Raw genomic sequence first — 24,612 nt, 5'->3', positions numbered from 1 at the left:
GTCTCTACTTTTAATTCTGCAGGTATTCATTTCAGGCTGGAATTAGGTTCCCCTGAACACAACGCAAAACATTTGGCCACAAGAGCAATTGGCATCCTGTCATCATTTAGGGCAGGGGTGTCAAAACTCATTTTTTTCACAGGCCGCATTGTAGTCATACAAACAAACTGACAACTTGTTTTCAAATCAGATGAGTAAAAACTGGTCAAACATTGAAAAGAAAAAGATTTTATTAAAAGTGAAGACAATTTGCAATTCTAGTAATGACACACGAATTTGGGCCTTGAGTTTGACACCTGTGTTCTAATGGAAGGACTGATCACAAGAAATGTTTTTCTTCCTATCAAGAAGGCCAGGTCACACACCAGAAAAGTTTCAAAGATGTTTTATTTGGGTTTTACAAAGCAATGTAATCGTGCCAACGCTCTCTTCACTTCCATCACGGCTGCTACAAAATAAAAGGAGGTACATCAGAACTACACAAAACAGATACAAGTTTAAAGAGGACGGATGTTCCCAACAAGTCAACTCAGCAAACTGCTGTAGAAGCCCACGGGGATGGATTTTGATTTCTGGTCAAGTCCACAGCAAGTCAGGCACAAAATTACCTGAAAGCCTTGGTATATGACCAAACAGTGAAAGGACATGACTTACATTTTAGTGCTTCTGGCACAAGCATATCGGTCACCTGTGAGACAAAAAAAAAAAGTAGTACATTTGGTTTAATTATTTGCTTTTTTTCATGATCAAGTTGAGGTTGCGCTTGTTTCATACAGAATACCAGGACTCGGAACACATAAGTGAGGAGCCCAACGATGACTGATGACTTGCTCTAGCACTTCATTTATTAACATGCCTGCTGATGAAGCAGCGGGATGCAGACCAATGTGCTGATATTGGGGCTAGGAAATTAATCAATTGTGTAACATCTTAGATATTGTATACATTTTATGCATGCTCATTTTAAGCACTGTTCACCTCATGACTTTTTTTTTTTTTTAATCAAATCAGAAGTGTTGAACCAACGTATATTCAGTCTTTAATGCCAAGGTCTAATAAGAACTGCAAAAAGACAAACCGTGGCACTGATGCAATTTCATTCCGTCTCTGCTTGGATGTTACGGACAGATTCAGCTTGGCCTCAGTGCAACCTGAAGGATTGACATGAAAAATCAATTGAAACCGACTGTACTTGGCCATCCTTTTAATTTGTACATACTCCAATGATGACACATAGGGTAGAATGCTAATCGACCAAAGTATTCCATTCCAAAATGATGTGTCAGCAGTTCTACCAAGACTCCACGCACACGCAGCGAGGAGACCAACGATGCTATGTGCTGACTTTGCTCTTGCACTGACTTTTGAACAAACCTGCTGATGGTACAACAGGCTGCAGATACCGCACAGTGCTGCTGTTCATTTATACACAAGCCTTCAATAGGTGCGCGTGTTTAAAGAGGATGGATTTTAACTGAGGCCCATAGGTATCGAGTCATTTTGAATGCAAATACCAGTTCTATTTTCCATAATTACATGATGTTGTGCGTTACGTCGGAGGTCCAAGCTTCAGAGCGGACGGACTCCTGTAAGAGACAAGATAAGATAAGCTTCAACGTCAAGCTGATGCCACAATAAAGCCAAAAATAATAAGAAAAGAAAAGAAAGGTCACCACGTCTTTCAGAAAGGCAATTGTCACTCATAATTCAGAGCAGTTGAACATATTTAGCCAATCATCATAAACTGTCTCGTGGACAAAATACAAGCCGACGCGGATAACTTACCCAGCTGGCTCGGTGTCCCCCTCAGTACCCTACACAATGGAAGATTGATTCAATTAAGATAAAAAGACGACGACAAAACATGGCAATGGACATATAGCAAGTGTCATTTCTCATAAGTAACACTACAGCAGAGAGTTTGACTGCAGTGGGTTGCAAAAGAATTGCTTGGTCTTTGCACTGCAAGAGCTGATAGTCCACCACACAGGACCCAAGCGCTTGCTGTGCCAAACAAACGCATGGCCAGTTGAAAAGGGAAGTGCTGACTTGAGTTTAAAGACATAACCAGCACTCACCTCATTTCAGGCAGGGCTCCACAGCCGGTTGTATAAGCAACATCAATCAGCCCATTCTGCAAGGGAATCTCACAGTCAGGTTTTGGCCAACATACCATCGATCCACTTTCGAGAAAGGCTTTTCACGCAAACGATAAGACACAACTGCGGGCCAAAACAAACGACACCGGTCATGTGACAGGCCTCATTGACACCAGGCTGCAATCACGAGTGCAGAGGTGAAAGCAAAACCTGATATAATGTGGCCACAACTTTCATGGGAAAAAGCCACTTAACTGGACCATCCCCATCCAAAATTTGAACGTGCGGCAGTGGAGCTGGATGAGCAAGAACCACGTGCGCGCATGCGCACAAGGCCCTTCCGCTCTACTAGTTCGGCAATCAGAAAAGAATCACACAGAAACAAAGCTTTAACGTCACAAATGTTCAATGTTGTGTCGAGGAAATCTACTCAAAAACTACATCCGTCTACAAATTGAGCCGCGTTGGAATCCACCTAGCTGCTAGCTAACGTGCCAAACAAAACGCAGGCATCGCATACAAATGATGCTTGGATCATCCACTGCGCGATCTTTTCTGCCTTTGTAAAACAAATGAATGAAATGAGTGCGTTTGTACCTCACCTTCAGGGAACTCGTTCACCCTCGGCCTGAACTAAAGCGCAGCGCTGAATAGAAGGGACGATTGACGGCGCTGCAAATGCTTTTATACTAAGCGTTGCGACAATTGGAAGTACTTTACGTTAAAGACGCGCTCATTTTTTTGTGTGTTTATCTGAAAAAAAATCGCATATCATTTCCATCTATCCATTTTCTGTACCGCTCGTCCCCACGGGTGCCGCGGGCGTGTTACTTTAAAATGCATACTTTTTTTTTTTTTTTTTTAAATTACAGACACCATCACATGCGGGAATCGAACTCATGGTGCCTGCACACGTGACAGGCGAGTGTACCACTGACTACAGTGTAGTGGAACGACACTGATGTAGTCACTACACCATCCATCAGCATTCCACTTCGCAGTGCATATACGTGTGTGCGTGTGTGTGTAGTGTTTCAATTTACATTCTTTTAAATCGCGTGTATGTCTATGCAATAATTGTTCTTACACCATTTGGCAACAAGCAACTCATTTAGTTTGTACAATATCTACACAAACCCATCGACCCACTTGCAGAATAATTTCAAGGTGTAATAAAGGTAAGCTTTTTGTTTTTATTTTGAGTCATTGCTGAGCTTTCAGCGTTTTGAAATGCAGCTGAAAATACAAGTTAATGCCTACTTGCTGCAGAAATGGTGAAGGCGCCAAATAGTCTCCACCCTCCCGGAACCATTCAGCCATGGCTTGTTAAAAACTGCTCGGTTTAGGCTTTCTTTTGACATACTAATTTATGCACCAGCGCCAACAAAAACGCCTTGGAAGACTAAATTCAGGGTGTAAAGAAACATTTGCAATGCCAGAAACAAAGTCAAAAGGCGACTCAAACAATGACAAAACTGGTTAACACACGTATAGACCCTAAGGAAGTAGTAATAAAACAAGTGGGTTCTTCAAGATTTATAAAAGTCCTTTCATATTGTTGAGTATAATTAAAATGGGTTTCATAGCAACAGCTGTAGAAATAACATGTGGATGAAAGCACATTCAGTGTTAGCAATTTTCTGCTCGTCCAAAGAGTCCCGGACCGTTTACGGCGGCGCTCTCGTCAAACCCATTTTCGGAGAACAAGTCATCGACACTACACAGTATGTGTTAAGGGAGCTGTACAGTTCTTGCGGTAACTCGAGTCCAGTGTCACTCCATGCTATCTGGGTCAGCCTGGGCCATGTAGGCATCCAGTTCAGCATCTAGGTGGCCTTTGGTCTTTGACATGTAAGCATCCAGCTGGTTGTCCAGTTGCTCGCGGGTCACCGACGGTCGGCCGACACCTCTGCCACGGCCGCGTCTGCCGGCGTAACCGCCGCCGCCGCGCCCACGGAGACCACCGCGACCTGTCCGCAAAACAAAGCCACAATAGTGAGGGGCGGCAGGCAAACATTTGAGCCAAGAGGCACACGACGACTTACCTCTGGCTATCCCTCCGCGGGGCGCTCCTCTCCCCATAGCTCCCCCTCGGCCAGGAATCCCGGCACGCTGGCGGCCCCCTCGACGCATGGCCACGCGGCCGGCGGAGCCCCGGCCTCGCATGGGGAAACCAGGAGCCATTCGCTTTCCTAAATTTCACAACAACAACAACAAAAAGTCAGATTGAAATAGTCATCTGAAACGGGCATCAGACTCGCACCTCTCAGGGAAAGAGCGCCTCTCATCATTCCTCCTCTGCCTCTTCCGCGAAGTCCTCTGGTCATCCCGCGCATTGCTCCTCTAACGCCGACGGCACCTCCGCGCATTCCCATGCCAACGGGCCGCCCCAACCTGGCTTGGATGTTGCTCTTCCCCAGTCGTTGCTTCAGGCTCTGACAAATGACGTCAAATGCGGTTCAAACAAGTAGCACGCTGTGACAAGCTGGTCCGAACTCAGGGTTTGCAGATCAGATTGAGGCTCCAACAGATGGCGATGGCGCCACCGCCACGATGAGTGTTTGCTCACTCTTGTGCTTCTTTTCCTGCAGGCGGTAGAAACATGTTACCTGTTTGTGACTCAAAGCAGCTTGCACCGAGGGCCGATTCTCCATCTGCTGGGCCAGCCGACGATTGCGCGCACTGGCCATATGCTGCTGTTGCATGGTGGCTCGAATGCTAACCGCTGTGGGCTGCTTGTTCTTCAGCATGTTAGTGAAGCTTTAGAAGGTGGGAGGGAAAAAAGGAAGTAAAAGACGAGGACATGGGGGACACAGAAGTGGAGGAAGCAGGCTTTCCACATCAAGTCATTTCTCAAGTCATGGATGCGGCCACACTTACTCTCGTGGCTCTTATGTTATTTAGATTCCATTTGCCATCACTCGTTTGTTTCTCTCTTGAAAATATCAATTCTTTGTTTTCCAAACCAAGCATAAGAAGCACAAGATACAGAGTGAGAGAGGAGAGAGTGAGAGAAAGCTTTGATTTGAAGAAAAGAATAGAGACAGAGAAAGCCGTACAGATGCCACTTACTGGCCTCGAGCCGACTGGCTCGTTAGATCATCCTGCGGTAGCAGAGGCCACGGGCTACGTTTGGTTACTCGGCCTCTTACAGCAAGGACCGTGACAAGGATGACACGCAGCCAGCGGCCAGCCAAGGCTGCTGCTGCAGCGGCTGCTGCTGCTGCTGTGTCACGTCCAGGCTAGGACCGAGTACCTGAACTCGTATAGGAGGAGAGAAAAGAGGAAACAAGAAAGGTGCTTAACTTCAGCTGGTTTGAAAGAGATTGAGAGAAACTTTTGGGATCTTTGCCACATCTCGACTCCTCTCCGTTGAGTGTACCTCGTGTATACAACAGGGAGTACGAGTGCCATGGAAGTTTCAGGACAGCGGTCTGGTCCATCTAGCAATTATGACCAACTTGATCGCCCTTTGTGCACTGCTCACACGTAGCATTTGGCCTGGGCAAGCACACGGAGTGAGTGCCTGGCAACGTTCTTATTTCAGCTCATGCTTCCCAAAATATTCACAGGTCCAACCCAGCTGAGTGAGCAGTGCACACACAAGGATCATTCAAAACGGCATCCATTTGGGGCCAGGTCCCAGACAGTGGGTGGCCTTCTTCAGCGAGCACAAGGACCTTCAAACACCAAAGATGGCCTTTGATTCTGGTGTTAAACTTCCGATAAGGTGCATGGCGCCTCACCGCTCGTTCAGGGACACTTTGGTGGTGCTCTTCAGGACAACTTTTTGAGAAGATGCAGCACTCATTTTGACTGAATTCTCTTGAAAACTCCTGGGGAAACAATCAAAAGAGAAGAAACATGTTGAAGTGGTGGTATCAATACAAACGGGCGAGAATGAGTCTCCAACAGTGACTTAATTGTGTATGACCTGTGCAAATATTAGCAAGCCTCATTCATCAGCACCTGTTTTAGTCATTCAATCCACTTCTTACGCGGCCCTCAAAACACACGGGGCCTGCCTACATTTGTCATTTGAATGAGTTCCAAATATCACGGAGCCAAGGAACGAACGTACGAGGTCGCTTGAAATAAACGCGGCATGTGGAAAACCTTGTTTTACATTGAATTTGGTTCAACAACAATGGTGACTTACAAAGAACGTTGCATTGGTCGGGAAGAGGCAGCTAGCTAAAGTTAGCTTCGAGAGCTTGCTTGCTTGTCCCAACACCACCAGGCCGAGAGGGTGTTATTTGTCCCTTTAGGTCCAAGAAGAAAAACTCTTCACCACCAAACGGTGTGGAAAAATAAGAGACGAGTGGTATTTGTCTCCTGATTCACTTTCTACAACGACAAGGAAACGTGGAGAAGCGACTCTGACGAAGCGACTTCTTAAAATGGTGCTGCCTGTGGAGCTGAAGATATCCCTGCAAGAAAATGGAGTGGCTTTATGGCTACGTCACGATGACGTCGTTTCCGGTGTGTTTCTCTTCGCTCCACAATGAAAATGGCTTCCGCGGTAGTTGTTGACACTTCTGCTGGTAAAGATGTTATAGCTGAGGGGATGCTCGACCTTTTGAAACCAGCCATTCAACAATTGGACCTGAATGTACACTCCGTCAGGTAAATCATAATCGATCGTTTTAGCTGACGTTATTTAATCGTCATCTGCATCACATTGCTGCTAACTTGTGTCTCGTGACCGGTCGACCCATCATGTCTGGATCTCCTGGAATGTTTAAGGGACCATCTGTATTATATTTCATGGGAATATGTTTTCATCTACAGAGAGAGCCAAGTTGAACTAAGGGAACACATCGACAATCTTGCCACAGGTAATTGGCTTTATTTTGACATGGCTGAATGACAATCATAAATAAATGGAAACAGCATTTTACATCAATTTAGTATCGACCTTATTTGACCCCACCTGTAAATAGTGTAACATGAACATTTGACATGTGTTGCCTGATGTGCTTTATTTCCAGAATTATGCAGGATAAATGAACATCAAAAGGTGGCTCTTGATCTGGACCCATATGTGAAGAAACTTCTCAATGCAAGACGAAGAGTCGTACTTGTAAACAATATTCTGCAAAACGCTCAGGTTAGTGTTGTGTCTCTCTCAAGCGGACACCTTTAGTCAAATTGACTTTTTAATTGCTCGCGTGCAAATAGTTATCTGGAGTGAGTGAGTGAGTGAGTGAGTGAGTGAGTGAGTGAGTGAGTGAGTGAGTGAGTGAGTGAGTGAGTGAGTGAGTGAGTGAGTGAGTGGCCTTCAAGTTAAGAAAGTCTTTGGTTAACAGCTATATAGTAACGACAACGCGATAAAAACAGATTTAAAAAAAAAAAAGATGTTTTTCAATCAGGCATTCCAAATAATGTTCTGCCTTTAGGAACGTCTAAGAAGACTAAACCATAATGTAGCCAAAGAGACAGCACGAAGAAAGACCATGTTGGAGGCCTCAGGAGTGTTCACCTCACGCACCCCCAGTAAACCCTGAGCATCCATGTTTTCTGCACAGCAAATACAGGTTGGCCTCATCGACAAGGACACTTAAATCCAGAGAGCTAGCTCTACATCCAGGTGACCTGCTGCTTATGTCCTGCACTGCATCGTCTGATCAGCTTTCTAGATGATATTCGCTTGTCAAACTTCTTAAATTGTCACAATTTGTTCCCTCTGCATTTCAAATCACTTTTGGTGGCGTTGAAAATCATAACATTTCAATAGCCAAATACTTTTGGACTTAATTATACTTGTTCAACAGGTTGGAGTTGTCAAATTGGAATGATCCTGCAACTTGCGATATCTATTGAAGCCCTTCCTCTCAATTGTTCGAGTTGTTGTTGTTGTTTTTTTTTTTATTTAATGAATGTTTATCAATAAAAACAATGTTCTGAGCAAGTGGTACTTTTTACACCAAATACCTTCTAAAAAAAAAAAAGTGTATATTTAGTGCTTGAATACACCACCATCCTACCTGTCAGTGTATCTTTGAAATTGTTGAGCAATGCACCATGATGAAATAGTAGATCCATCAGTATCGATTTTCTTGACTTTTTGTCACAAAAGCAATAGAAATATTTGTTTGGCACAATAGCATTAGGTGAATAGTCTTTAAGATTCCACAGTTATGTAATCATGTTTGAATTGATATGTGGTCCTTTGAAAATCAAATTCAGTTTGACACGCTTGTTATGACACTTTTATATGATCTAACTCAAAAGACGGTGCATAATTCATCCATTATTGGAGTAAAATGACAGTTTGCACTTAAGTCACTCGTTATTCGTGCTGCAAAACGTCATGTCCAGTTAATGCATGATTGATCATGCACGGAAAAGTTGGGGAGTCAAGTTTTGAGCATGTCCAAGTGCTAAATAGTGGCCCGCTTTGGGGGTACAATTGTAAATGTATGTTGGGGGAGCGCTAATCTCAGAGGCGCCACTTTAAAGAAAACAGTCTCGCGGCGGCGGGCCTGTCAATCTCGACGAACCAGACAGACCCTGGCTGGCAGCGTCGCTGTGAGAGCCGCTTTTCTATTGGATGAGCGCGAGCGTGCGTATGAGAGCCGGCCCGCTATTGGCCGAGGCGTGTCGCGACACTGACGCGCACGATGTCTCCCCTCTATTGTTATGGTGTCGTGCGCGTGAGGAACGGGCAGGATGCACGAGGAGACAGTAAGACGGAGAATATGATAAAGCTACTGTGAGAGAGACGCTTAAGCTAGCACAGTGTCGCATATGAAACAATTGATCCATTTAGCTGCAATCCATGGAAGTATCGCCGCCGGTGTGCTGCTGTGTGTGTGATCGACAGTGCTAAAAGACAGCCAGCGAATGTAGAGAGAAGCAGGCAAGCAGGCAGGCAGGCAGGCAGGCAAGCAGGCGAGTAAACATTCAGCCAGCCAGCCCGCCAGCCAGCACTCTGTCCGTACACTTGAAGCAATTGTCGGACAGCTCAACCAACCAACCAACCAACCAACCAACCAACCGACGGTCTTTCGGCTCAAGTTCTCCTCTTCTCTCCGTCTGATGTGTAAGTATTAGCAATTCAATGTGAACGCTTGTTGCACCAGCTGTCTGTCTGTCCGTCCGTCCGTCCGTCTGTCCGTCTGTCGATTGCATACAGAGCAAATAGCCTCGATTTGCAAGTGAAAGTTGCCAATATTAGCTCGATAAAGTGTCTTTATCTTGCGCGGTGCGCGGTTCTCTCCATTTTCCCCGGGTTCATTCCAGGTGATGTTGCGCTCACTATTTGATTTGCAAGGTTACAATTTGTCGTACCATGTTTTTTCCTGCTAAACTTCGGGGATGTATAGTTGACGGTGAACACCACTCAATGTAGCGTGCATGTGCAGTAGTGTATATAAATGTACAGTAAACGTATGTGTCGAAGGAAGGCGCCGGCTGGCCGGCCGGCCGGCCAGCCAGTTCCATGTTGGTGACGCGTGTATGTCGATGTTCATGCAGTGCGCCTGGAAAATGATGCATAGATTGGAGCAGATAGGTAGGTAGGTAGGTGACAGTCACCATGACTTTATCGTCCCTGGGAAAGGATTGGATTTTTCATTTGGACAACTGTGTCCTCCCAATCCAGCTGTTGAGCTTGGGGCCTGTAGGATGAACATACAGAAAGAAGAGTGTATTTAAGAGACAGGGAGGGGGGAGCTTCAAATAGCTGTGACCGTCTGCAGAGACTGCTCACACATGACATGATGCCACCATATACTCTAGGTAGGTCATTTGTGACCACAATATATAAACTACATGACATTGGGGCCAGACGCCAATGAGACACTTTGAGAATGACATTGGTCAACAATTGTACGTGATGGATGCTTTCATCACTTTTTGGTTCTTTCCACATTCCCTATTTTTCACGCCAAAATGACGTGCATACCAAACAAAATGACTCCGCTGAGTAGGTATTGATCGAAATAGAAAAAAGTGATCTGAAATGAGCCCTTCGAGTTGAAGTCAAGCGAGCCCAATGATAAAATAGCACAAACGGAAAAGGTTCGACAAGTGACCAGGCGGTCGGTCCCGCTGCTGCGTGATAAGGAGGCAGGTGTGCAAGGGATGGGGAAACTGAAAGATCCGCCGCTGCTGCTCAGGTTAAGGAAAAATGGTAACACGTAACACGCAATATAGCAAGGATTTTTTTTTTGTATGCAATGCCAATAGGGACTGGATTCTTAGCTTGCATTTTATTAACAGGGGCTGATTCAGAACTGGGCCATCATGATCCCAGTGAACCTTCATTGGCCGACCAACTTAATCCCAGGTAAGAAAAAGTCATTGTGCCATTTGCGCCGATTCCAATGAGTGGCAAAAGTAGATTTGAACGATGCTTTCAATGAAAAGATTTCTTACGGGTAACTTGATGCTAAATATTGACTCATTTTGTTCCCGTATTTGTGGATTGTCTGTTTTTAGTCCTCCAAAGTGATTCACTCATATAGCTTGTAATGTTGTTCACTCATCATTCAAGTGAAGAATGTGAATGTTGGCTTGTGCTTTTAATCAAGAGCACATTTCACCCTCAAAGTATGGAAGGGCACGTGGCCTTGAAGAAGCCTGAATCAGCAAACTGAAATCATTCAGCGTGATAAAGGAAAAGAAGGCTCAGCATTTTGGGGGATGATTTCATGTGATGTGATGTGATCTTTTTTTCCTATTCAGGAATATGTATTTGCAATGACAAATGCTCTGCTCTGCTCTGCTTTGCTTTATTTGGCCTCTGCGACGCAAGCGTGCTGAAAGGTGTCTTGAATGCGCACTTGCCTGATGCTATGTTTGGGGTCCTTCCTATCAGTCTTCCATTTGTTTGGGTTTCTTCACGTCTGGCACAATAATAGCCGCTGAGCACGACTTCACCCGAAATGACATTTAGCACAACATTGATCTCAATTTGCCTTGGGCTGGCTGGCTGGCTGACTTTAGACCCATATTGGAGGCGCCTTTGAGCCGACGGGTGGACGTTTTTAGAGAAGCGGGAGAACCCAGATAAATGTAAACAGGAAATAAGTCATCAGTAATCTTGCCGGAGTGTATGAGCCAGCATATCAACATTTAAAGAAGCTCCGGTGATTTCCATTGACTCTGATTGTGCACAGGGTGCACGTTAGCATTGAGCTGAAAGGCTACCTGTTACCTACCTGTTTGTTTTGCAGCAGTATCATGTCGGTGAACCCTCCGAGTAGCAATGACGCCTGCCTCAGCATCGTCCACAGCCTCATGTGCCATCGGCAGGGCGGCGAGAACGAGGGCTTCGCTAAGCGGGCCATCGAGAGCCTGGTCAAGAAGCTGAAAGAGAAGAAGGACGAGTTGGACTCGCTCATCACTGCTATCACCACCAACGGTGTTCATCCCAGCAAGTGCGTCACCATTCAGAGGACGCTCGATGGACGACTACAGGTAGGCCACCTGTCGCGTGTTCTTTTTTTTTTTTTTTTTTTCCCCTCCAACGTAAAGTTGAACCCGCTGACTGATCCTCATAGGGGCACAAATGTAGCTTCGAAATATGCTGTGTATGTTTCTACTCAGGTGGCAGGGAGGAAAGGATTTCCTCATGTGATTTACGCACGGCTCTGGCGCTGGCCCGACCTCCATAAAAATGAACTCAAGCACGTCAAGTTCTGCCAGTACGCCTTTGACCTCAAGTACGACAACGTGTGCGTAAACCCCTATCATTACGAGAGGGTGGTTTCTCCGGGCATTGGTAGGTTCAAAGTTGTTCGCATAGTCTCATCGTACTTCTCGTTTTGACTCTCCATTTTTCTGTGCTCTTTCCCAGTCGGCCTCAGTCTTCACAACACGGGTAAGTTCCTTGCGACGCAAATACATTGTGGTCCGGCAAGGACACAGCCCGTGCGCGACACGCTGAACGAGACTCGCCCCAGCAGCACCAAAATGAAGCTGCGCTCGTTTTGACGAGCTCTCCGCGAACCTTCCGTTCCGTCTCGCAGTGGCGCCCGGTGGTCTGATCAAAGAAGAGTACATCCACGACTGTATCCAAATGGATCTCCCGCCCGGTATGCCGCTATCCGAGCACCAAGCAGCGCTAAAGATGCCTCCGCCCGATCACTACGGCCAAGCCCTGCCTCCTCCGCATCTGTCGTCCGAGCCTCACGGACCTCCGCCGGTCACCAGATACACTCAGCTGCCCGTCTCACCCAAAGGTTAGCAGTAACGAGTTGTTGTTGTTCGTTTTTTGGGGGGGATTGACAAAGTCTATTTGAACCCAGATCTGGCGTTCCCGGACGATACCGTCGGTCCCGGTTGTGATTGTGTATTTTCTTTCCCCTCCGCAGTGTCAAACTCTGGCTCCATGCTGCCACTCCAGGCCAGTAGCCATGTTGATGGGCGCCCCGGGACTGCTTCCCCGCAGGTCCAGGTGATGACACATTCACCGCGTTCCCCGACACCAAATCAGCAACAAGGTCCCCACCCACCTCAAGCTGGCCACCCGCAGCAATCTTCTCTACCTCCTCAATCCCACGGACAGAACGGATACAGCAGCAGCGGCGGCGGCAGCAGCGGCAGCAAACATTCTCAGAGCCAGGCTGCCTTCCACAGTGAGTTAGTTGCCTAGCTACGTACATAATAGACAATACTAACCTAGTCAAGTATGCTGCGACTGGCTGAATAATCAATAAGACATTGCATTTTTTGCTTACCTGTAACGCAGCGGTATGGACGGGCAGCAGCACAGCCTCCTACACTCCCGTGGGACCCCCGCAAAATGGACGTGCTCATCAGCCAAGCCCCCTTCACCATCCAAACCAACATTGTGAGCCGTCCATCCTTCCATTTTATTTTCTCCACCGCTTCTCCCCGTTAGGCTCGCGGGAAACTTGACAACCAACGGGGAGAAAATGCGCACGTTGTGAGAAGTAAAAAAACAAAAGCAAAAAGCAACGTGCATTCTATGGTTTCTCTCCAATCGATTTTCTTAACTTGACCTAGCGCACAATGTATTCTTCTTGCCAGTAGTACATCTTTTTGGCCTTTGCAGGGTCTCAGCATCACGCTTCAAGCTCTTTCCCGCCTTCTGTTTCCAATCATCCAGGTTCGAGTGCTCAAGTTCTCTACCATTCTTGTCTTTGCACTCGCTTTGTGTCATTGTACTCGAAATAGTTGTTTATTGTGTGCTAGGACCAGAGTTTTGGTGCTCCATCTCCTATTTTGAAATGGACGTTCAGGTGGGCGAGATGTTTAAGGTGCCGTCCAGCTGCCCCGTGGTGACGGTGGACGGTTACGTGGACCCGTCGGGCGGTGACCGCTTCTGTCTGGGCCAGCTGAGTAACGTTCATCGCACGGATGCCAGCGAGAGAGCCCGGTATGCGGAGAAAAGGGCTCTGGACTTACTCGAGGTCATCTCACCTCTTTTATTTCCCTTGTCCCAGATTACACATTGGTAAAGGGGTGCAGCTGGAGTGTCGTGGCGAGGGCGACGTGTGGATGCGCTGTATGAGCGACCACGCCGTCTTCGTACAGAGCTACTATCTGGACAGGGAGGCGGGCCGAGCCCCGGGCGACGCTGTGCACAAGATATACCCCGGAGCCTACATCAAGGTCGGAATTCATCCTTTCAGCGACCCTACAATCGTAGCTGTCCGTCTATATCTCACTTTAGACATACGTATATTGAACGACCGGCGTGTTAACTTCGGGGAAAAAACCTTGCCGTTGTTGTTTGTTAGGTGTTTGACCTCCGACAGTGCCACAGACAAATGCAGCAGCAGGCGGCCACGGCTCAGGCCGCGGCCGCCGCGCAGGCGGCGGCCGTGGCGGGAAACATCCCTGGACCGGGCAGCGTTGGAGGCATAGCACCTGCAGTCAGTCAGTATTTTCAAAACCTGGCTGCACACCCCATTGAGCGTTGTTCAAATGAGGGAGGGAAGGAAGGACGGTGAAGGTGAAGGTGACGCACGCCGTGACATGCCATCGCTTACTTACAGGTCTGTCGGCAGCAGCGGGGATCGGCGTGGATGACCTCCGGCGCCTGTGCATCTTGCGTCTGAGTTTTGTCAAGGGTTGGGGGCCCGACTATCCCAGGCAGAGCATCAAACACACGCCGTGCTGGGTCGAAGTCCACCTTCACCGGGCTTTGCAGCTTCTGGACGAGGTCTTGCATACCATGCCCTTAGCTGATCCGGGGCCTGCTAACTGAGACACGTGGCTTCGTTGAATGTGCTCGCTCACACACATCCAATCCTTTGGCCTGATACCAAATAGACAGGAATTCCGACGAAACGACTTAAAAGGCAGGCAGACAGACAGACAGACAGACAGACTCAAACGACGCTTACAATCAATTATTTTGTAATCAATTACGACACGCAGCGCAGCATTACACCTCGATTCCACTCAAACGTGTCCCGTGATGTCGACAAAGACCCCAACACTAGATGGTGTTTTAAAAATGTACTACTGGGAAAATGCAGATCGATCGTATTTCTCTGAATGACTTCCAAAGCCACGTTGAAAAGGAGCTTTATTAGCTCCAACTCCACATTTCCCTTTATGCACTTTGGATGGACATTGTGCAGTCGCATCAATTTGAAACACCGTACGGCGGCGTGGAACAATGTCCGACTCAGCGTTGAGTACCTCGAGGAAAGACAGACTTTGGTCTTTTTCTCTTGCGGTCGTACGAACAACAAAGTCACGTGTAAACGCGGATGAGGGAACCGCGTGTTTTGTCACCTCTGTGCTCGTAGCGTGCTCGTCGCTGTCCGTTGACCCAAACTCTAGCTTGTTGCTCTTCTTACTCGTATGCTCCGCTTGCGTATATCCAGTCTATATAGTACGTATCTATTTTTTTTCATACCAAAAGTCTAAAAAGCCAAAAAGAGTTAGCTTTAAAGTGGTGGTGTTGTTGGTCTTTGTAATGAAGCAGTATTTAACCAAATGTTTGGTGTGACTCACCAAAGCTGGAATACCTCATAAGTACAGCTCCTAAGTAGTTTTTCGGCTCATCTCATCCCACAATGAATGACTTGGCAACCAACGTACTTACTGTAACACTAAAGGTACCCAGTTGACATCCAGTAGGAGTCCTTCCTGACTGACTACTAATGTGATCAATAATGTGTGGCAACGGCAGAGACGCAATGACCAAAAATGTGCGCGGAATGCCAGAGACGCAATGACCACAAGTGTGCGCGGAATGCCAGTGCCTTCCTTCTACTATCTCAACACTGAGTGTTTGGAACTCTGCTATGCTTCAATGCAACCAGTTTGAGGGAGGAAACATCTCAGAGTTCGACTCACCTGCTCCAAGCACAGCACAGCACAGCAGCTGCAAGATTCTGTAGTTGAGGTTTCCAAAGCAAAAACATTGTTGCTTGAACTTGGTCCAAATGGAAATAAGTAGTAGTCAAGGAGCTTAGTATGTTGGCAAATCAGCTGCTTCTCCAAAATGGGCCCACTAACATAAATATGCATATTTGTGCCTTTTGTTGTCAACAGTAGAAGCGCCAAAACACACCGTTTGGTTGGTCAGTCGGTCGGTCGGTCGGTCGGTCTCTTTTTCGGTTGTTGCGCACCGTGATTTGGTTCTCACCGAGTTTTGATGACATCTTGTGGTTCCCTCAGGTATCTGAAATCATCAAACTGCTTTGGAGAACTAGAACTATTTAGAAAATAGCCATTGTATCAGAGTAGTGTAATTTATTGCCTTAGTCTTTTGTGGGTGTCAAATATAACTGAGCTCATTTTACACCTCAAACACATTTGCCCATATTCAGGGAAGTGTTCAAGATGGTGGTGTTTTTTGGTTTGCCTTTCCCATTGCGGTTACATCGCCATTCATTCCCCTCACTATGTATTTGGGGAACAATTTGGGTGTTAAGTTACAGTTTGCTACTACTATAACCAAGTCATCGTATAGCCAATGCTTTAAGCATTTGTAGATGTATTCGCCACCATTAAAGGCCATTTGAAAGTATTGATTTCTTTCCGACGACAATTTCTGTTATTTGTCAGCAATTCGTTTCAATTGCCCACCCCCAGTCGCTATACGAATAGCTCCTACCAAATATTATTTTGGTTCAAATGTTTGGGATGTATGACTGCTGTTTTTTTCCCTCCTATCCCAAGGCCAGTTCAGTATTTCTTTCAGGTCAATCACATGGAAACAACACTGTACACACAATCATTGATCCATGCTTTGATTACATGGTTGATCACTAAATAGAGTACTCTATGTATCCGTATGAAATAAGTTGTAATAAAAACACCAATATTCAATGATTGTCTTTGTTTGAATCAATGAATGACTTTATTTACTACATGTACGTAGCTTTATGTTCATTTCCCAACAGTGTATTTGTAACAAACGTGCAACGATCTAATGGGACTTCACTTGAAATCACTGGGTTGGCTCCTAACCTAATTTAAAAAGGGCAATCTTTCTTTTGCCAGTTCTGCGTTGCTGGCTACTTCTTGTTGCCACAAGAGGGCAGTCTAGCAAATCGGCTGGTGCTAACAGCCCTCTGGCAACGAGTGAAGAAGTAGTAGTTGACGCGATCTGGAAATGGTGCTTCGTAGTGTATTTCAAACAAATAATCCAGTCCGCGTGTATTTAATGCCATTTTAAATTGCTCTACTCGTATTTGACAGCTTTTGCAAGCGCGGAGGCAGGCGCCTGTTTCGACAATACCACCAGATTTTCGCTGTTGCGAAAGCACTGACGGATTACTGGCGCTCGGCTGCTAAAACTTGGTAGCAACCGATCAGCGAGCGAGCGCGGAGCTGTTTTGATACGACAGAATGGACTCCTGGGTAAGGTTCAATTCGCAGAGCCAAGCCAAGGAGAGGATTATACGGTAAAGTTACCCCGGAGCCCTGATGTGTGCGCTGGCTGCACGGTCTCATCTCATCTCTATGGCAGATCAAAAAAGATGACGTGTATATTTCTTTTGCGCTTTGCAGAGCTGCTCAATATGCCTGCACATTGCTGGGCTATACGCTGCACAAAGGCGGAGCAGGAACACAACTTCGCACAACTGTTAGTCAGTTGGAAGCTCACATGAGCCTGGCAAGAAAGTGTAAGTCAAATGCAGTCGAAGCCCTGAAATCTATTTCAAAGAATGCTTAGTTTGTGTCTATATCAGTCGAGAAACGCAAATGGAAACCAAATGATTTTCTACTTTCAAAGTTGACCCCAAGTCGCTGTACTTGACTTGGGTAGTGATTCTTTTACATACCACTAGAGGGAGCCCAAGCAACGTATTGTTGGCGCTTCAGGTGCAACTACCATTTACTTCCTTTCCTATACGGCGTATTTTTCAGAGTCGTTCATGATGGTGAATCAACTGCGCTTGTGTCTCACTCAGTGTTGCGTCTGGGGAACTCAGTGGAGGCCATCGAGGCGGCAAAGCGGGCTATCCATCTCTCTGACAGCATACTGAGGCTCTGCCTCACCATCAGCCACCTCAACAAAGCAATGTACTTTGCTTGTGACAACGTCCTGTGGGCGGGCAAGACGGGCCTCGTATCCAAACTGGACCAGCGCAAATGGAGCCAGAGATCTTTCAAGTGAGCTGACATTTCAGTCCAAAGTGTTTTCACTTTCAAAGATTTGGTCTACGCATGTTGCAGGTACTACCTATTTGCTCTGATCCTCAACCTGACCCGCGACGTGTACGAGCTGCACCTCCTCATGGAACGTGAAGCGCGCCACAGAGCGGCCAAATCTCCCCCCTCGCGCCATCCCGGCCCCACCGTGACGGCCCCCGATATGTCTTCACCGTCCTCGCCAGCCAGCGCCGCTTTGGCTGTCCTGCCCTATCTGTCGGCGTGGTTACACGGGCGGCTTTACCTCTTGGCAACGGTGCTGCAGAGCAATCCGCCGTTACTCCTGGATCTGCTGAAGAACGCGTGCGACATCTTCATCCCGCTGGACCGCCTCGCCATTTACCCCACCGGAACGGGCTTTGTCGGCGCCTGTGGACTGGCGTCCTCTTTGCTCTCCATTCTTACCCTCGTCCACCCTTGGCTTAAGCTTAAGCCGTGAAGCCACAGGCTGCGAGAAAGACGACTTTTTGGGAGGGAGCAGCTCAGAGGTCAAAGACGGGTCGTGCATTTGCGCATACCTGGGCTTGTAGTTTGGACTTGACCTGACTTCATACGTTGCTAAATACTGCCTGCCACTATCACGACACAATTTCAGAAATCATCAAAATGCTATGTAACAGCTCACCACTGTGTCACGTCATCTTGAGCTGTTTAGAATATTTCATAAATGTGACGAAAACATTTGGAATGAGCCATAATAGACACGTAGTTTCAAACATTGTGTGACGTTCCCTGCTGATGGGTTTTGCTTGTTAACGTTTGATTTTGTGGTCCCACACACCCTCCAGGGTCATTTACACAGTATTCTCATCCGTTTGATGAGATGTTTGTGTGTGTGTTTTCTTTGCCATTAGTTGAGAATTTGAAACGTTTGGATAATGGCTTTTGGCTTACTGGGATTGATGACTGATCATGTCACTGAAATTTGCAATGGCTGAAAATGCTAATAATACAATGTGTACAGAGGTTAAAAGTGACCTATGATATAGATAGATAGATAGATAGATAGATAGATAGATAGATAGATAGATAGGTGACGGACATATTTGTAGCACAAGCACTGCAGTCAAGCTACGAAGCAAGCTAATGCTAGCGCTAGCGAGAAGCTAACGAGTGCAATTAACACGATTGTGTTCCCCAAGAATAAAACAGCACTTTGGATACAATTCATCTGATATAACTACTCAAACTACACCCACAAGAAGTGAAAACAGAGGGCACAGCGCTCACATGAGCAGAAAGACTCATGCTAATGCTATGAAAACGAGGGCCTCATAGACACGCAATAATACGAAAGTGAAATACAGTTGATTATTTTGGCGTCATCTCAGGCTTACCGCTTTACTGTGTCTGTCCGTCCGTTCGTCGTTTTCATAGCTCGAAGGAACCGAACAAAGTCTTTCGGCAAATCCTTCTCTCTACTTCGGCATCCTTGAGTTGTTTGGACTACAAAAATCACTCCGAGTAATAAAGATGGCGGATTAGTGAAACCGTTTGGCCGCCCCCATTATCTAGTGGCACCGCCCCCATTATCTAGTGGCGCCGCCCCCATTACTTAGTGGCGCCGCCCCCATTACCTAGTGGCGCCGCCCCAATGACCGACCGTGACGTAATCGATCAACTACGTTTACTATATCATGAAGACAAGACTCAAAGACAATTTAAAAAAAAAAAAAAAAAAAAAAGTTTAATTCAAAATAACAGCTTCAATAAAAACATGAGAAAAATTCATTACTGTGGCCAATTCTTTTTTTCTTAAAAGCATTGTGAATGTGGAATCCTGCTGGTGAATCTGTCCAGGTACCAGGGCGGAGCAGCTCTCTTCAAAGGCTCTAACGATGAACTGTGGAAAGAGGGCTACGAATATTAGAAATGACACGTCGAAAGGGAACCATATGCTAATTAACAAAGGATTTAATACGAACCAAGCAAGGGAAACCTAACCTCGGTCAATCCTGGGTTTCCATGCTGTCGTCATCTCCATCCCCTCCCTCCTCCAGAGTTTCATCTTCTTCCTCCTTCTTCTCTGGGGGCTTCTCATAGGCCTTTTCGGAAGGGGTCACTATCACACCATCCCAAGTGGACATCTCGGTCGCCAGATCTACCACAATTATCATTGCTAAAGTGGCAGCAGGCATGACACACGGCACGGCACGGCACGGCACTATAGTCGCTTGAATTTCACAATGAGATCTCACAGCTTGCATCTCCGTCCAGCCCGAGGATCTTCCTGAAACCTCCGTGCGACAGGACCCTCACCAGTGTCTGAGCTGTGAAGCACACCATGTCCTGCACATGACACACAAATACAAGTTGTTATTATTGTTCTAATTATGAGATGAAGAAAAGGACCTTACCTGCTGTTCCAGGGTCATGACCGTGTGCACTCGGAAGTTTCCGCTCTCGCAAGGGTCGGTGATGCCCACCGAGCCGGGCAGGAAGAGACCCGCGGCCACCATCTGCAGGCAGCGCCTACAAAACGGGCAGGAAGCAAAATGTGTTGGAATAGGACACGCATTTGCGTGGAACACAAGTGCACAACAACTGACCTGTAGGCCACATTTAGAGACAAAGGCTGCCTGGATGGATTGTTCATCACTGCTGAGTGACCCTGGAACAGCATTGCATTGCCAAAACGTGTCACAGTGTCAACTCGGTCTCATTTTGGAGCTTCGAGTGCACCTTTACCAGTAAGTCCAAAATCCAAGGGTTGAGAGGCTCAAAGCCAGAGAAGCGCAGCCTGAGGTCCTTCAGGAGGCGGATCAACACTTTAACCCTTCATATCAGGAAAGGACATCACATTTGGAATGTTATTTAGAAGAAGAAGAAGAAGAAAAAAAAGCCAAGTACGGTCAAAGGGCATTTTGGTCTCACGTGGATTGAGAAGCGTTTTCCTCAAACCAGCGGGCGTGGCGAATGGCTGCCAGGGCGCTCTGCAGTACCTTGATGTCCACTTTAAAACACATACAAACAAGTCGTTTACGTGGACATCACTTCTGGCTATGTTCTGCGTGTGTGTGTGGCTAGTACAATGTAACTCGGGGTCCAGTTTGCGCAGGTTGGGAGGGACAGTGGTGATGAGAATCTTGACAGTTGCGTCCGCTGAGCTGATCTCAAAGCCCGTCTCGTTGGTCAGCATGGACAGCACTGACACGCACATGTGGTTTATATGCTTCACTTGAGTTTTTAGTTGAAGGATACAGTATTTGACATCCTTCAGTGGTACCTTCACTTGGGTCCTGGGTTCGAAGAGTCTCCACTACTTTGTTGCCCAGCGATGCGACAGCCTCCACTACGATACAGAACGATTGTTACAACGCGAGGACTTAAAGGAGATGGGCAAAGGCAAAGACTCACGTGTGGGAAGAATCTTGAGGATAACGACAAGGTCGGCGACATTGTGGCCGGTTGTCATGGTACCCTTCTTGTATGAGCCCACCTGACGCACCTCCTCAATTTGCTGCATCAAGAAAAAAACGCCACATTTGGCTATGACAATCCAGACCAAAGTCACTGCTTATTTATTCATTAACATGGCATTTGTTGACATTCATTTCCTTTTGCAAAGATCTGGCAGTCTTTTCTGCGATTTCTTTTTGCATGGCAGCATCTGCGGTAGCATGCGTCTAATATCACTAGACTAAGACTCACTCGTTCTTTGCGTGTTGGGCTATATAGCCAGGCACCGTTGTTCAATTGTCATTTGGCCACAGAAAACAATGGAGGAATGTTTGCATTTCGGTGACCTTTTTGGTGTAAAACGTTTCAACAACAGTTTTCACACCATCGAAAGATCTACCAGAGTCAATCAAATTCCATGTTTGGCATGCTCAAACTTGGCAAATAAAAAATGGATGGATTGATTGATAATTACATTGCATTGAATGCTGATTAAAATATGACTTACCACTTCAAAATTACCAGGGGCAACAATCAGATTATCAATGACATTGTTGATCTTTGTGACCAGTGACAAGATGGAGGACTGTAAATTCAGATAGAGATCATTAAACCAAGGTTAACTTCTGTGACAATCTTGTGTGTCTGTATTGACCTGCTCTGTAGGTGTTGGGCTCAGGTCTTGATTTCTCTTCAGCAGACAGTCGCTGAACGCGCTCTCGTCGGGCGCGGGCTTCACTCTGGGGAAGGCCATCTCACACTGAAAAGGAGAACAATTAGTCTCTTCATATATACATACATACATACATACATACACACACACAACAAAATGTTGCTGTTGCGCTTCTTTCGTTTTTTACTCACCACGTAAAAATCAAATGGGATGTGTGGAATAAACGGACGATACCTAAAGGGAAGTGAAATATCCACAGTCATGTAAAAGCACAGGGAAACAACATTAAATATAGTAATAGCAAGTTGTGTCTGACTAATAGAGCGGAGTATTGAGTGTGGTGGAGGGCCATGAATCTGCTACCATTGAGCAAAGGAAACGCTCCAAAATGTGGGAATACATTATTACAAGTGATGAACAAATATTCCAATTTGAATTGCAAATGGGGCTCAGTTCTTCTGATAACGGTGCGAGCGAGCACGATTAGCATCGAAACCAGGTGGTCCAACTCACCCCTGAACCATTCCCCCACGGGACCCAAAGCGGCCTCCTCGACCCCTGCCGCGGTCCCCTCTAAACACAAACAAAGAGATCAATCGGAAATGATTGCCATCGATGAGGACGCAATCTACCGAACGGCCATCCATCCATCCATCCATCCATCCATCCATCCATCCATCCATCCATCCATCCATCCATCCATCCATCCATTCAAGCAGCGAGGTGAAAGCGCTAACATATTAGCATGATTGTTCATCGTACGCAAACGAAATGAAACAAAGTCGAATATAAACGGCGCATTAAGCAGCCCAAGCTAAACTAAATTGAGAAAGATGTTATACTAATTCATTACTACAGCAAAATGATCATCTCTCCTGAGCTTCAGTGGCTAGTTTTGGGCTAGGCTACTAGGTACAAGAGAATCAATTGTTAATCAACATCTTTTCCATGAACTAGACCAAAGCACACAAGGTTTCAAAGCAATTGTTTTTTCTGACCTCATCGCGTACGACGTTTTGGCAAAGGAACGGTAAGAAAATGAGGAGAAAAGATGAGAGTTTGCACTCTGCTGCTTGGGCTACGAGCTTGCGACTTGCCCTTTCTTCTTCTTCGATTTTACAGCGATCCAAGTGCAGCATGGGAAGCAACACTGCCACCGCCTGGTTTGGGCTGATATACAACTCCTACGTATGTAATAATAAATAAATAAATAAATAAGTGGCGAACGTCCCATCTTCGGTATTTAGAAATATCATGAAGCCCCATAACAGACAGACAGACTGAATATAGTATTTGTTTTTGTGCATCTATGGCTTTAAAACTCATCTTCTTGTTTGATTTGGTTGTGGCCTAAACTGAGAACCTGCTTGTAACCGGTCACTAAACGATTGACATTGCAAGAGAAATTTGCTGAAAAAGACGGTGCTCATCAAAAATATAAAACAAGCCCATTCGCTTATTATTACTACGACGCTCTTAAAAGTGCTGGCTTATGAGTAGCCTCAATTTAAGAAGCATGCTTGTGAAAATGAAGTGCACTGTGTGGAAGGGGATATGGTTGGATTCAAGTGCAGGCTGCAGGCTAGTTGGGTGGGTGTGTCTTATTCATTCATAAAGTGGAGTGAGGGCTATACACCTGGATATAAAAGCATTTGCCGCACCAGGAGCTCCCATTGTCACATCACTCTGTTGCAGTCATGACCCGCCTGACGAGCAAAGTCCAACTGTTTGCGGTTCTGCTACTCCTGAGCAGGAGTTGCACGGCTTTCTCCAACAACGCCACAGAGTCACTCAGCCGAGAGCCGAGCCTCGTATCTGCGGAAGACGAGCCGCCTACGGAAGACGCAAACCAAGCAAGGAACGGTGGCAGACGGCGGCAGTCGGAAGCGATGAATAGCGGTGAGTTGACGCGGCGGCAAATGCTTTTGTGTCAATGGTAACGTCCGTCCGCCAAATGCATTTCACATGCGGCAGGAGCGCCTGAGCAGAGCCAGGTGGGCTGCAGAGAGTTGCGCTCCACCAAGTACATTTCAGATGGCCAGTGCACCAGCATCAACCCCGTCAAAGAGCTGGTCTGCGCCGGAGAATGTCTGCCGGCTCACCTGCTCCCCAACTGGATGGGAAGCTACTGGAGCCGGAGAGAGGCCCAGGAGTGGCGCTGCGTCATGGAGCGAAGCCGGAGCCAGCGCATCTGGCTTCAGTGCCAGGACGGCAGCAGCAGGACCTACAAGATCACCGTGGTAACCTCCTGCAAGTGCAAGCGCTACAGCAGACAGCACAACGACTCGCGGCACAAGGATGCGGCACTAGCGAGTGGCAAAGAGAAGAGGAAACACAGGAGGGATGAGCGCTCCGACCAAGGCCAATTTCCTGGTCTGCACGTGGAATGAAACGGAGCGGCTCACAGCAATCGGTCGCTGTTTTCTGACCAAATAGTTTGTCACTTCGTTTTGGACAGGAAGAACATGTCGAGTCCTCGTGAAGTCCGTACAGTGGTTTTGTCTGAAATAAAGAGTTGACAAAGACGAGTGCTTGTGATCGATCTCATGCTGCAGGCAGACCCGGCAGGAAGAAAGACAGAAAGAAAGACAGACAGAAAGACACAAAGACACAAAGACAGACAGACAGACAGAAAGACAGACAGAAAGACACAAAGACACAAAGACAGAAAGTCATCACAGGAGCCCAGCCATGAAACGCTCTTTTCAGCAGACGTCATACTTTGCTTTGTGAACGCAATACCTTCACCTTCAGGCTAGCTCATTCCAGCTGCGGCAACATGTTAAGAGACTTCATTGTCTGGCGTGGCCTCTCGTTTTTCTAAAAGCCGTGGGCCGGGGCTGTTGA

At 46.7% G+C, this 24,612-nt stretch overlaps 6 protein-coding genes, 1 long non-coding RNA gene and 1 other non-coding gene across 19 annotated transcripts; 4 read left to right on the top strand and 4 right to left on the bottom strand.

Moving 5' to 3' along the window:
• Positions 1 to 369: 369 nt before the first annotated feature.
• On the bottom strand, positions 370 to 6,526 carry chtopa (chromatin target of PRMT1a). 5 transcript variants are annotated; one of them, XM_068649057.1, is made up of 12 exons: positions 6,259 to 6,526; positions 4,980 to 5,935; positions 4,709 to 4,859; positions 4,363 to 4,534; positions 4,145 to 4,291; positions 2,702 to 4,069; positions 2,079 to 2,134; positions 1,786 to 1,814; positions 1,537 to 1,586; positions 1,079 to 1,151; positions 655 to 688; positions 370 to 448 (listed from the first exon to the last, which is right to left on the bottom strand). In XM_068649057.1, the coding sequence occupies exons 3-6, from the start codon at positions 4,847 to 4,849 to the stop codon at positions 3,873 to 3,875; spliced, it is 657 nt and encodes a 218-aa protein (XP_068505158.1). In that variant the 5' UTR covers positions 4,850 to 4,859; positions 4,980 to 5,935; positions 6,259 to 6,526; the 3' UTR covers positions 370 to 448; positions 655 to 688; positions 1,079 to 1,151; positions 1,537 to 1,586; positions 1,786 to 1,814; positions 2,079 to 2,134; positions 2,702 to 3,872. The 5 variants fall into 5 exon arrangements, with proteins under 5 accessions (XP_068505158.1, XP_049607281.1, XP_049607279.1 ...); XM_049751324.2 differs by having other exon boundaries at positions 370 to 572; positions 1,515 to 1,586; positions 5,846 to 5,935; positions 6,259 to 6,525; XM_049751322.2 differs by having other exon boundaries at positions 1,515 to 1,586; positions 5,846 to 5,935; positions 6,259 to 6,525.
• LOC125987577 (small nucleolar RNA SNORA8) lies at positions 1,276 to 1,414 on the bottom strand. Its single transcript, XR_007488052.1, has one exon. It is a non-coding gene; the product is annotated as a small nucleolar RNA SNORA8 (small nucleolar RNA).
• Positions 6,527 to 6,565: 39 nt separating the features above from the next.
• On the top strand, positions 6,566 to 8,006 carry snapin (SNAP associated protein). Of its 2 annotated transcripts, XM_049751333.2 has the most exons (5): positions 6,566 to 6,725; positions 6,891 to 6,937; positions 7,091 to 7,209; positions 7,499 to 7,636; positions 7,874 to 8,006. In XM_049751333.2, exons 1-4 carry the CDS (start codon positions 6,604 to 6,606, stop codon positions 7,604 to 7,606), a joined length of 396 nt encoding a protein of 131 aa, XP_049607290.1. In that variant the 5' UTR covers positions 6,566 to 6,603; the 3' UTR covers positions 7,607 to 7,636; positions 7,874 to 8,006. The 2 variants fall into 2 exon arrangements, with proteins under 2 accessions (XP_049607290.1, XP_068505159.1); XM_068649058.1 differs by having other exon boundaries at positions 7,499 to 8,006.
• Positions 8,007 to 8,247: 241 nt separating this feature from the next.
• On the bottom strand, positions 8,248 to 12,926 carry LOC125987179 (uncharacterized). The gene is made up of 3 exons (XR_011085860.1): positions 12,788 to 12,926; positions 11,267 to 12,702; positions 8,248 to 9,721 (listed from the first exon to the last, which is right to left on the bottom strand). It is a non-coding gene; the product is annotated as an uncharacterized lncRNA (long non-coding RNA).
• On the top strand, positions 8,998 to 16,364 carry smad10a (SMAD family member 10a). Of its 5 annotated transcripts, XM_049751305.1 has the most exons (14): positions 8,998 to 9,144; positions 10,326 to 10,392; positions 11,282 to 11,525; positions 11,655 to 11,829; positions 11,905 to 11,928; positions 12,077 to 12,289; positions 12,422 to 12,504; positions 12,616 to 12,685; positions 12,799 to 12,900; positions 13,126 to 13,179; positions 13,248 to 13,449; positions 13,517 to 13,685; positions 13,814 to 13,952; positions 14,072 to 16,364. In XM_049751305.1, the coding sequence occupies exons 1-14, from the start codon at positions 9,141 to 9,143 to the stop codon at positions 14,281 to 14,283; spliced, it is 1,758 nt and encodes a 585-aa protein (XP_049607262.1). In that variant the 5' UTR covers positions 8,998 to 9,140; the 3' UTR covers positions 14,284 to 16,364. The 5 variants fall into 5 exon arrangements, with proteins under 5 accessions (XP_049607262.1, XP_049607261.1, XP_049607259.1 ...); XM_049751304.1 differs by having other exon boundaries at positions 11,285 to 11,525; positions 12,422 to 12,685; positions 13,266 to 13,449; XM_049751302.1 differs by having other exon boundaries at positions 11,285 to 11,525; positions 12,422 to 12,685.
• A 231-nt stretch (positions 16,365 to 16,595) lies between these two features.
• On the top strand, positions 16,596 to 18,859 carry pex11b (peroxisomal biogenesis factor 11 beta). Its single transcript, XM_049751319.2, has 4 exons — positions 16,596 to 16,942; positions 17,049 to 17,164; positions 17,453 to 17,654; positions 17,718 to 18,859. Exons 1-4 carry the CDS (start codon positions 16,887 to 16,889, stop codon positions 18,130 to 18,132), a joined length of 789 nt encoding a protein of 262 aa, XP_049607276.1. The 5' UTR covers positions 16,596 to 16,886; the 3' UTR covers positions 18,133 to 18,859.
• Positions 18,860 to 19,360: 501 nt separating this feature from the next.
• ilf2 (interleukin enhancer binding factor 2) lies at positions 19,361 to 22,908 on the bottom strand. Of its 2 annotated transcripts, none has more exons than XM_049751312.2 (15): positions 22,764 to 22,908; positions 22,279 to 22,338; positions 21,957 to 21,999; positions 21,748 to 21,852; positions 21,601 to 21,678; positions 21,051 to 21,153; positions 20,920 to 20,985; positions 20,724 to 20,840; positions 20,568 to 20,646; positions 20,382 to 20,469; positions 20,243 to 20,304; positions 20,051 to 20,165; positions 19,892 to 19,982; positions 19,619 to 19,794; positions 19,361 to 19,536 (listed from the first exon to the last, which is right to left on the bottom strand). In XM_049751312.2, exons 1-14 carry the CDS (start codon positions 22,766 to 22,768, stop codon positions 19,643 to 19,645), a joined length of 1,164 nt encoding a protein of 387 aa, XP_049607269.1. In that variant the 5' UTR covers positions 22,769 to 22,908; the 3' UTR covers positions 19,361 to 19,536; positions 19,619 to 19,642. The 2 variants fall into 2 exon arrangements, with proteins under 2 accessions (XP_049607269.1, XP_049607268.1); XM_049751311.2 differs by having other exon boundaries at positions 19,638 to 19,794; positions 22,764 to 22,907.
• sostdc1b (sclerostin domain containing 1b) lies at positions 22,872 to 24,279 on the top strand. Of its 2 annotated transcripts, XM_049751326.2 has the most exons (3): positions 22,872 to 22,953; positions 23,461 to 23,664; positions 23,740 to 24,279. In XM_049751326.2, the coding sequence occupies exons 2-3, from the start codon at positions 23,463 to 23,465 to the stop codon at positions 24,153 to 24,155; spliced, it is 618 nt and encodes a 205-aa protein (XP_049607283.1). In that variant the 5' UTR covers positions 22,872 to 22,953; positions 23,461 to 23,462; the 3' UTR covers positions 24,156 to 24,279. The 2 variants fall into 2 exon arrangements, with proteins under 2 accessions (XP_049607283.1, XP_049607284.1); XM_049751327.2 differs by lacking the exon at positions 22,872 to 22,953 and having other exon boundaries at positions 23,014 to 23,664.
• Positions 24,280 to 24,612: the final 333 nt, after the last annotated feature.

This window comes from Syngnathus scovelli, chromosome 19, assembly GCF_024217435.2.
Source record: "Syngnathus scovelli strain Florida chromosome 19, RoL_Ssco_1.2, whole genome shotgun sequence".
NCBI lineage: Eukaryota > Metazoa > Chordata > Actinopteri > Syngnathiformes > Syngnathidae > Syngnathus > Syngnathus scovelli.
Note: the sequence above shows the minus strand (reverse complement) of the source record. Positions and strands in the feature narration are given on the sequence as shown.